The sequence below is a fragment of the Mauremys mutica genome, chromosome 6 (assembly GCF_020497125.1).
Source record: "Mauremys mutica isolate MM-2020 ecotype Southern chromosome 6, ASM2049712v1, whole genome shotgun sequence".
Lineage (NCBI taxonomy): Eukaryota > Metazoa > Chordata > Testudines > Geoemydidae > Mauremys > Mauremys mutica.
In genome coordinates this window covers 18483139-18495379 of record NC_059077.1, presented here as the reverse complement: position 1 = coordinate 18495379, position 12241 = coordinate 18483139, and the positions used below count along the sequence as shown (strand labels likewise).

Sequence of the window (12241 nt, the reverse complement as noted above, 5' to 3'; positions counted from 1 at the left end):
TTACCCACGTAAAGAGGCATTATCCCTGTTCCTGACCCTAGCAGGCTGCATGTCAGAACCGTTTAAATTTGTCTGGACTTAACAGATTGTGCAAATGTTTCAGAATCAAGTGCTTAGGAATAACAAAAGCTTGTCATTTCAACTTATGCAGTAACAGTGCAGCTCATATTGGCCAAGAGATGAGTATTATTTATTGTGACCTACATGTAACCTAAGCTGCTTGGTTTGTAGACCCTGTGAATTAAGTTCATCTCCCAAGGCTACTGAAATTAAAAAAAACAAAAACAAAAAACTCTGACATGGAACCCAAACTATTCCCTTTTTGGGGGGTGAGGCTAATGTTAAAGGGATCTTTTCTGTGGATGGGCCAGTAGCAGTTAATTATCTGAATACATTTTGCAACTTGTAACCGGAGTCTAAAAAATTTTCACCTCCATGCTTGCCACACCTAACTGAAATGAAGGATTCTGCCTTCCTTGAAAGATTAGGCTTCATTCTGCAATAGTGAAGAAAATATTTTGATTGGTGGGTTCTTAAACATGTGTAGTAATCTTAAAATGGTCCAACACAAACACAAACTTGAGTTAATATACTGGTTTCTGAAATAATCATGAAAAACAATTGGTGCATTCTTCCACTGATTAGAATGCAACTTTTCTAAATTAAATAAAATCTGAAAATAATGACATGTCTAATCTTTGTGGGTAATGTATCTGTCTAGTTCTGTAGGTAATTTAAGTATATGGGTGACATCTTGACCTAATTGAAGACAAATGGAGTTCTGCCATTGACTTCAGTGGGGTAAGGATTTAACCCAGAGAGAATAATATATGTATAAAACTAACCTGATTTTTTTTTTTTAGATCTCTACTCAAAATTCCTTACTCAGGCAAAACTTCCACTGATGAATGGGAGTTTTGCTTGAGTAAAGATGCAATAGTTTGCATTTAGTAGTGAATAATTCTAAGTATTTAATAGTCTAGAAAGAGGAAGAGAATGCTTTTCATAGCAATGAACTTCTTTGTGTATCTATAGAAAACATGTTTAGATTTCTTTTCATAGTCATTTTTTGTCATTGTTCATCAGACATTGTGCTGATTAGTTTGTGTGAACTGATGTGATGAGCTTGTCTGTATTCTCAGCCCAAGTTGTTATGACTAAAGTGATATGGAATGTCAGGTCTCAAGTGTAAACATCTTAGGGTGTGGATGCCCTCTGCTGGATATTGCAGAATTGAGTATACTGGATACATGATCATAATATGTTGCAATGTGTATACCAGCTCACTTCTGCTTTTTGCTATATCCTGTAAATTTGTGGTTTGATTCCCCCACCCTTACCCCTTTTTATTTAATCAAAGTTATACAATATATAGCCTTGTCACTAAGGAAATAATAAAAGATCAAAATATAATAACTATTAGAAAAATCTTTTTTATATTTTTCTTTACCAGGCTGTGTTACAAATAACTGATATTTATATTGAATTGAAGCAAATTATTGCATTTCTAAATTTTAAAATGCGACAACATTATATGTACTTCTGCTAAAAGTGCAAAGAGCACTGAGGGCTGGGAAAATGGAATCAAAAAGAAAATAGAACCAATTTTATATTTGATTTTGAAATAAAGTAAAAGGTAACTAAATAATTCTTTATGTAGGACCAGTTTGATGAGAGATTCATGTAAGACCTGAGGTAACCTGCTAAAATGCTGGTTTTTTTGTGCTTTTATTTTTTTGTTCATAAATTAAGACATAAGCACTGAAAGCACCAATGACTCCGAAGTTCTCTGTATTTTAACCAGGTAAAATGCTAATGCAGAGGACACACATGTTTATCATTGTACCCCTTTGAATGGAAGGTATTCCTAAATTGGTGTGGTGTCTTGTTGGATTTATATACTGTTAAAGCTAAAAAAAATGAGATTACAAGACTTGTTTTACTTTTAGGACAAAATACAGCCATCTAGTCAGAATGAGTTTTGTTGATAATGATTAGATGTGGATTTGACCCATCATCCTAAAGATAAGACTTCTAATTGATCTCTTGATCCCTAGCCATGTCCAACATGGTTTGTTTAAGTAACCTTTTAATAAAGGTTTAGATAGGGGAGGGTTTACAGTCTAAAGATTTAAAGCCTGTACACATAGGCTGTATCAAGGTTTATTGTCTTCTTTCAGTTCTGCTCCTTTCATGGCCTTAGATATGTATCTGACTTGTTTTAAAGTGATTCTGTTTTCATGCTTGAGTGAAAACCCAGGTTTCCAGATACATGATAAAAATCTCCTGAGCCATAGTCCCCTAACAAATGATAAGGAATTACCCTGGAATATACTGCAATTAAAAAACTATGAGGTTTGTTTAGGATAACAAAATATGCAACATTTACAGTCTACTCTTATGTTTTGCTTAAAAATTCAGGCATTATCACAGGTATTTTTCTTTTTTATTGCATACTCGTAAAAACTTTTACCCTTTTTGTTACCTTGATACTCACTCCAATAAGATTCTATGATATTTACTATTTTGTAATGATTATTTATTCTTGGGATTATCTTTTGATATTTGCAAGTGCCAGAGCTAGGTGCTGGTAGGATATGGTGCATGCATTTACTAGCGTTGTCTGCCTCCCTTCAAAATAAAATTGAGTGAAATTCTATGGCCTGTGTTATGGAGGTTTTCAGACTTGATGGTCATCCCTCCCAGCCTTTAAATCTGTGAATCTATGAAAAAAGGAAGGGAATTATGAGTTCAGAGGTATTTTAAATTTAGGAAAGATCATTATTTAAAAGAAAAATAGCCTTTCACCTCTACACATTGGAGTTTAGTTGAATAGTTGTTCATTAGTGAAACATATTTGGTGACCTGAGATTAGTTTCTGTAAAATAAACAGTTTTATGAGGTAAACAAATTTAGAGGTCCATCACACTGAGGTAATAAGATTTCTTTAACCCATGAAATGTAATTTCTTCAAAGCCCATTGGATATCACTAACTGTTTTTGTTTAAACACTTTCTTCATGAAAATTCTGTGAGTTTGTTACATTTGTATTCTGCTCCCAGTTAGTGAATGTACTGGATACAAAACACGTTTCATTGCTCATTACTTGCATGTTTCTATTACTGTTAAGAAATGATAATACTGTCCTATGCACTGATTAAGGGCCTTATCCTGCAAGGTGTTGAACACCTGTTGCAAAGTGCTGAGCAATTTCAGCTCTCACTGAAGTCAGTGGGAGCTGGAGGGTACTCACCTCTCACAAGATCAGACCCTTAACATATAGTGGTTATATAGCAATATATTATCAAGACAAGTAGTAACTCTCAATGACACGAGTAAATGGTTTTAGTCTTACAAACTCAAAAGATCTGAAAGAATGGGAATTCTCAAAGAATAAGGTACCATTTTATATAAAAAAGTAGCACAAACTGGCCCATAGTACATTGTCAGCAGTTTCTTATTGTTAACGTTTTAAGTGCCAATTTTTCAAGACTTTTTCATTTAAAAAGCACACTAACAAGAAGCCATACAGTTATATACTGTAGTAGATGGGTAGATTACGGAGATGGGATGTGTAAACAGCTTGCCTCAGTCTTTTGATTTGGGATCAATATTTTATGACCCTGCGGGCACTGCCCCCGCAGCTGCCATTGGCCACGATTCCCGGCCAATGAGAGCTGCTAAGCCAGTGATCTGGGTGGAGGCAGCGCACAGAGCTGCCTGGCCACGCCTCCGCCTAGCAGCTGCGCAAGGGGGATGTTGCCGCTTCCAGGGAGCCCTCAAGGAAAACGCCACCCAGAGCTCACCTCACCCTATCCCGTGCCCCAACCTCCTGCCCCTCCCACACCCAAACTCTGCTGCTTCTGTGGGAGGGGTTACGGGGTGGGGTCCGGTGGCCTGAGACTGCCCCAGCAGCGGCTGGTGTGATTGGCGCCGGGGCTGCCTGTGCTGTCCCTGAGCCAGGAGCACCGGCCGCTGCAGAAGTCACGGAGGTCACGGAATCCGTGACTTCTGTGACCTCGCGACAAACTCGCAGTCTTAACCAGGGCCCCATTGTGCTACACACTGCATAAACACAGAACAAATATTAGACTTTAGTGAAACTTGCTTAGGTATGCAATCTTGAGCAGGAGGCATTTGCGGGGCCCACATTCTTGCTACATTTTCATTTGGCTTTGACAGCATAAAGAGTTCATGCCTTTGATTCTTTACACACCTCCTCTCTATCCCACATCTTGCAACTCTATCCCTGCAATGTAAGCAGTAGGCATTAGGGGGTGCATTAGGACTGAACAAGTGTAACCTGGTAATGCATGTGGAGTAGCCCCTTGGCTACTGCCTGGTCCTTGGGATATGCAAGAAATGGACTTACCTATTTAAGAATAAAATCAAGATCAATGAGTTGAATTAGTGATGAAATGTTACTTTAACTATGAATTTCCTTGCTTTAGGTTGTTTGTCAGTATCTTAATGTTATTTTAGTGTAGGTTTTTAGGATTTAATTTCCTTTATATTTTGATGGTACTATTTAAAAAAATATATAATCTCCCCTTGCATTGGCATCGTAAAGTCTCTAGGAACCATTACTCTTTACTGCATGTCAATGTAAGTGCAAAAAGCCTCTTTCATTTAAAACAAAAGAAAACAAAATGTCCTTCCACTAATATTGTGTAAACATCTCTGGCACATTTTAACTGGGTTTGATGCCATTAAAATTATTGGGATTACTACTTCACTTGATTTTATATCTAGTTTGTGGGCCCTTCTTTAGATCTGATTCAGCGTCACATACCATTGTTTTGTATTGCACAAATTTAGTTTAAAATCTGCAGGATTTTTCTTATTGTCAGTACTTCACATGTAATACAAAGACTGAAACAGCTCATTGACATGATACTTCCATTACCATTGGATACGATTGTAGTGTAAATCATGCTATGCAAAACCCCATTGAAATAAAGGGGATATTATGCATTATGCTTTCTTGACATAAAAGTATGAGAGAAACATAGATAGCCCCAAATCCTGTGCCCAGCCGGACTAACTGGGTTGGATGTCTGTGTGCAGGCAGAAGGAAGAAGAATTATACCTCTTCAGAACACTGTGGCATGTCTATGCTGCAGCAGGGAGACTGTCAGCCTGTGTAGACATACTCGGCTAGCTAGACTCAGGCAAACATGCTAAAAATAGCTGTGTAGATGCTCAGGCGATGTCTTGGGCTCTCAAGCCCACCCGGTTTCTGGGGGCTGAGCTTGGGTGGGTAGCCCAAGCTATGGCCCAAGCTGCAACATCTGTACTGCTATTTTTAGCCCACTAGCTTGAGCTGAGCTAGCGGTAGTCTGTCTATCCAGGCTGGGAGGCTCACTCACAGCAGCAGTTTAGACGTACTCTACTAGAGCTGAACTACAGATGTTGTTAAAGCCCAGTAGCCTCTTGGGTCCTTTTGCACTTGCTCCATGGTGGACAATGGCTATTGAATCTGTTTGGCAGCATGTCCACCTACTCCGCCCTCTCTCCCTGCACAGGACTAGACTCCAATATACACAATATTCACACCTGTTCTGGCTCCTGGACTCCTGCAATGCACTGCACCCTTTCCACCATTCCAAAATATAATGAGCAGCATGATAAGAAAGCCAAAACAGTATGAAAAGTAGCTGTTGCACAAAAGCAATAGCAACTGTTCAAACGTGAAACATTATATGCCCCCAAGTCCCCGGCATATAATGAAGGGTGGAGTTGTTCTGGTTTTGCTTTCTTACAGGGAAAAGATGTCAAGGCTGAGAACTTGTATTTTAAATTTAGTCTGAAAATTTGAGTAATTTTAATTTATAATCTCTAATAATCAAAATGAAAATCCTGACAGACGGAAACACTGCTATTGTAAACTATTGTGCAGTGTTGCTTGTGCTGTCCAATAGGTGCTGCATTCCAGCCCAGTGGTGGCTACACATTAGTGGTGAGTTAAATGATTCTTGGTGTCTATCTATATAAGAGTCAATCCTGCATTTCCTGTGCACCAAAACTCCAACAGACATCAGGGATGTATAGAAGTATGTGGGGAATATAGAGTCAGGCCAAAAGTCACATGATCCTAATGATGCTGTAAATTAAACCTTATTATTTGTATATTAATAACATAGTGCATTGTATATTGACCAAATATGAAACTATATGTAAAGTTGAGAAAAAAGGTTTCCATTCCAAACCCCTCTTGAGTTGCTCATAACTTTCTCCAAAATATACTTTAGGTTTGACATGTATCATGCTTGGTGATTTTTCCCTCTCCTTAATTTGTCATTCTCCTTGGGTGGACCAATCAGCCCATCCTTGAGATGCTCTTGAGACACCCTTTCTTCTATGACTGGTGAATGCAGAATACAGGAAGAGGAGACAAACATCAGATTCCAAAAAATGTGAGAAAATACATCATGATGAAATAAGAAGTGGATCTGAACCAAAACCCGAGATCTGAATAGCCCCAAATTCTGAGCTGTTCAAATTCCAACTCAACTCAAATCATATTTTTTTAACTGGCCTTCTCTTTTTCATGGACTGAAGCAAAACCAGAATCTAAATATGAAATCTCAGAGTGTTGGAAATCAATCTCAATTTTACTGCTTTAGCTCATCTCTAGAAAAATCTGTCAGACATGAAATCAACATAAATATTGAACTTAAATCATCTATAACAATAGCTGTACTTCCTTTTTCCTTAGCAGATGGAAAGAGTTGCCTCATGTCTCCTTATTCTGCATGCTAAAGACAAGGTGCCCTATCTCTCAGGGCAAAGGAAAATATAGTGGAGAATTAGATGACTTGCATTTATGCTTTGGAAGTTGCTTAAATTTTCTACTTAATTTGATTAATTTTTCAAAGTGCACCATGAAGAGGCAAGTGGCTTCTTTATTGATTGATTGTCAATCCTATGCTGCTCTCTCTCTTACAGTAAAACTAAAATGCTAGCAAGTGTAGTTTAAGCAATCATTTAGTTCAGTTTAGATAAGCAATATTTTTGTTTCTTGGGGGTGTTTATAGAGTATAAAACTGCAGATTCAATGTTTTTGTCAGAAAAGAGGAGCTGCATGTTGTTCATTCTTTGTTTATAGTTAGTTTGATTGGCATACATTGTGTCAATTAATTGAAAAGATTTTTTTTAAAATTACTTCTGTTAATAATAAAGATGCTTTCTATACATTATTTTAAGGACACGGCATGCATCAAAGTTATTTAACACTCTACTGTAGGTCAGCTACATTTATGAAGCTTTGATTCAATTGTCAGAACATAAAGCCACATAAGGATATATCTTTTGTTACATGTGCTCGGTGCTAGAAACAGTTGGCACATTTTAACATTTGGTCCTCTAGGTATAAAAATTAATCAAATGTCTGACAAGATTTTTTCTTGGTCTGTATTTCAAGCCCCTACCCCCTTTGCTTAACAGCAAATATTACTAACGGGTACTTTTAGTTTTTAAATTATGGACATCAGTACTCCATGCAGTAAAAGACTTGAGCGATTAATGCTACCCTTATGCCTCTTTTGAGTAGTTTTAGCCATGGGGCTTGGCACTGCCACCATTGTCTTTGTGCCAAAAAATATCCGCAGCGGCTGCCGCATTCTAGTACTAGAGGGTTGTCTCGAAAATTCCGCAGTGAATGCGTCGGGTTTCTACATCACTGTAGACTCTCTTTTAAAACATTTTTTAAAAAAATAATCTTTAGCTTTTACAAACCTTAGTTAGAAAACACACATCACACACTGTTGTGTCAGGGTGACTAAAAACGATACGTAGCGTACAGTAAATAGAGAAATTCAGGAGAAGCTTTTGTATTTGTGAGCACAAATAGTTACGTTAAGAGCCTACTCTAGCATATTATCAGCACTCTTGCAAATTTTATTATCTGAAACAAATGTGCCAGTGAATTTTAAGCAGAAAATCAACATCAAGACTGTAGCTAATTTTAAATGGACAGTTTATACAAAAGATATTTTTCCTACAAAATGAAGTGTCATTACAAAAAAAATGTTAATTTCATAATTACAATTGATCGTGAATGTGTGTGTGTGTGTATATATATATATTTAAATGTTTTTTTGATTTTCTCAAAAATTGTGGTTTTGTTCTTAATAGAGAAGCAGATTTCTAGCTGTATTTGGGAACAAAAAAAAAGATGTAATAAAGTTAAGGGCTTACACTATCAGAATGAAATGTTTTCACTCATGATCTCCAAAGCTATCTGTTTGGTGGTAAAAGTGGATGCTACAGATGAAATCTTTACAAGGAGCATAATCCTTAACAAAAAAAAAAAAAAAAAGTCAATCTCCTGCTGGCTGCTGTGCTGCTTTGGTACCTCACAGACTTCGACAGAGTCCTGGACGAGTGCCCATTGATGTCATGGAAACACTCAAATTACTGAGAATGATTCATGTCTATGCTGTTCTCTTATCCTCCCCCACACAAATAGAAGTAGATTTTTAACCCTGACAACTTGTAATTTGCAGTGGGTTTATTTTTATATCTGGATAAATATTTTTTAACAACTGAAATTAAGATGAGGCAGCTTGTATCTGATATGATAGTAAAGAAGACGACTGATACCCATGCAACAAATGAGAATTGCTTTCAGAGTTTCTTGTGTTGTGGCTTGTACTTAGCTTGTACACACACACACTCACACACACACCATCATTCCTTTTCAATCCTTAGCATTTTTTGTTTGTACTGACTTTCTGACTTTAAAACAAGTAGCCCTATTGGGGCGATGTGAAGTAACACACATAACTCCAGACACATATCGGCAAGATGTTTTCTCGGTACTGGCTCCAGGATTCAAGATTAGAATTTGATTGTCATTTCAATATTGTGTGGGGTTTTTTTTTGTTTTTTGTTTTTTAGGCTTCCTCTGCACTGAATTTGTGGGGGATAACAAAATAGATGTTTCGCCCCTTTTTTATTACCACACAGAAGTCCTTTTGGAAGTTACTAAATGTATGCAAATAAATTCTGCATATTGTTGGTTAATTTTTGTGAAATAATGAATTTATTTTAAAAACAAGCCACAAAAATTCTTAAATTTTTATACGTTTTTATGCTTTTGTTTTTCACTCCAGGGACTAAAGAAAGAATAGGGTATGATTACTTTATCCCAAATGTCTCTTACAGGCCAGACCTCATCAATAATATTTCTCAAGAGATATAGTAGCTTTATATATTAAAATGAAAACGGCTGACAAAATGGGATAAAGTATGTATAGGATAATTTTAAGAACCATTAAAACGTACTGCATACATTTCCTGTGTAATAATCTGACACAACATAGGTATTATCTCTATAAAAATCAGATCATACTAGAAAAACTGCTAAATTATGTCTTGTTCAATTGACTGAAAATGAGATTTAGTAATATTTTAGACTGCCATTCAACACTTGTTTTCAAGAAATACAATGTTGTCTTCTTAGTCCACTTATTCTTTTTTTCCCCAACACAAAATTCTGACAAAACTACAAGCTTTGCTTGATCAATGGGTATGTTTGTTATTACTACATAATGTTTCCAAATAAAGTAACATTTTTGTCAGGAAACTATTTTGTAATGAATGTGTCCTTGGTAGTGATATTGAATAAATGATTCACTTTGAATTGGTAATGTAGTGTGTATAGCCAGTTATTACAATTTATTATGGGTTTGATTGGGAAACAATCCGAACCTTTAGATCTGGGTTCCCAGATGTTGTTGACATTGATATAAGTTGCATGTGTAACATTGGGCTCTTAGTAGCAAGTATTGTATGTGGCATTTTATATGTTCCTATCTGTAATAAGAGCTTCAGAATTATCAACAATGCCCTTAGTGATCTTTGATTTGTTCTTGTACATTTTGTCTGATAATCATCCTACCATCCCCCCCGTCATTATCCTCACCAACTCACGGGCCCTTTATGCTAGTATGTTTTGTACCAATCTTCCTGATTGTTCTTTGTTCCACTTAGACATTGTTTAGTGATATCCAGCTACAACTTAAGTGTTCTGCAGCAACTGTCTCTGTCCTGATCAATTTTGTTCAAGACCAGTCTTTCAGTTTATAAAAGATCTTTATTTTACTTTAAAATATGGCATACCTGTAGCCAGTGCTGTAGCTCGGCTATTGGATCTGTGTTTTAAAGGCCTACTGAAAAAAAAATTAGGTACTTAGGGTTGGCATAGAGGCTTGGCAGTCACTGGGCCTCTGTTCAAGTCCCAGGACTGCTGGTGCAGTGGGAACTTTGGTGGAGAATGGCAAATTTCCAACCAAATTTCTGTTTCCCAGGTGTGAATTCCATCATCACGTTGATCATGAGGGAATTTACTCTTGGGAAAGAGAGTAAAAAGCAGAATCCTGAACAGTTTCTTTGTTAAGTTTGCCATCTGGAGAGCCTATGATTGATTAGGTCTGCCCTCACCAGTGAGTGTCAGTGTAATCAATGGGAATTACTATGTGGGGGTCACAAGACAGGTAGCCTGCCTGCTGTGTAAATAAAAAAAAAAAGTTATTCAGCTTGTGAGTGAGAGATGGGGAACAAAAAAAGGGGGTACCATTGATGCGGGGGTGAGAAGCCTATTTGTTTCTATAAAGAAATGGTAGAATCCCTTTAAATTACAGTTTTACAAAGTGTGTGGAGCAGTATGGCTAAGAATAGGAAGCTTATTTCCACGTAATCATACCCAGAATAAAGTGTTAATCCCTTTCTGTTGCCTACATACAGTATGTGGTCAGAAGTGCCTGTTTTACTTATGTAAACACTGATATGGATATGTAGGTTAATTTCATATGAAATATCTAGAGAAGATATATACATTTTGTAACATTTACACACCTATTTATTTTTTATTGACAGGTAAAACTGAAAGGGGGTCATATTCATCATATGGAAGAGACTCAAATTTACAGGGTTGCCACCAGGTAAGTGGTAATCTGTGCAGTGGAAAGGTAGTGATAAATAGCCTGATAAATTAGCTTTGTTCTGTAAAGTTGATTATCTGTTTTAGAGCTTGTCTCCATGATACACAAAGCTGTTTGCAAACCGATATTTGTCAAAAATAATCTTTATCTGCAAATGTGTGTAATACAACTTCTGTCTGAGCTGTTTTAGTGGCGATACAGTTACTGGTTTCTATTAGTATTTAAGTCAACCTACTAGTATCTCTTAGGCCATTGTCAACTATTGATTACTGTCCTTTGAAACAATGTTGTACTGTTTCAGCATAACAGTTCCTTCCTAATGGCACAATTTAAGACATTATAAAAGTGGAAACACACCGCAGAGCATGTGTCAAACCCTGGTTTTGGATGGCTATTGCAATAAATTATAGTTTTCACAGAGTCTGTATGATGTTGTGTGAAAACAGGGTTGTACTGAGGGATAAAAATGTCTGTGAAAATATGATTTGTTGTCCCTTTTTGTTTCTGAATTGTTTTTGGCTGGAAGTCAAGGCCAGCAGGCTAACAGCAAAGCCGTCTCAAGGGAAGCATGCGTGAGCTAGAAAAATAAGAGTAGTTTAATTAAATAATAAAATGCCAATGTAATACAAAGGTATAGCATGTGTGTGTTTGTGCCTCTGTGCACTCTGCATTTGCATACTTTTAACTCTCCAGAGAGAGTCTGAGTCTAAAAATACTATCAATAGCCAAAAGTCTAAGCTTTGTTTCAAGACAATTGATTTTTTAAAAAGATGCTTTCTTTTTAATTTCAGTAGCAGTATTAATCACATGTTTAAATTCATTTTGTTTTCTGAACAGTGCTAAGCTTCCTTTCCTTTTTATAAGTGCACTAGTTTCTTACTTTGGAAAAGTATTGAAAGAAGTTAATAACCCTTTTTAAAATTCAAAGCTTTCTACTTTTTTAATTCTGCCACACACACAAAAAGCATATTATTTCCCTAATGGAAAAGGGAATACTTGCTCCCTTCATATGGCCGTGTTCTTTAATAATTCTTTAATAATACAGGGAAACAAAATATTTTAAATTAAAGAGAAACATGTTTAATTTAGCATAGAAAAAGGTAAGCAGCCCCAGTAATTAAATAGAATTTTGCCTTCAAAGTGCAGACACATATCTTTACTATATCTTGTAAAGCTGACATTCCACTCCCTTCCCTACATCTGTTAGCTATTTCAAGTTCTGACTCTCCAGTATACTCAGATATGCCATCAGCTCCATCCAGTTCTGCAGCTAAAGATTTGTTGAGATGAGACCA

General features: G+C 36.6%; 1 protein-coding gene across 2 annotated transcripts in view; it reads left to right on the top strand.

The window, feature by feature from the left end:
- The window catches only part of TCF4 (transcription factor 4), a 329775-nt gene that overhangs the window by 170746 nt on the left and 146788 nt on the right, over nucleotides 1-12241 (top strand). For both annotated transcript variants that reach the window (XM_045020695.1, XM_045020697.1), the window contains one exon: nucleotides 10882-10946. In XM_045020695.1, coding sequence (XP_044876630.1) covers nucleotides 10882-10946 — 65 coding nt within the window. The remainder of the gene's footprint in view (nucleotides 1-10881; nucleotides 10947-12241) is intronic.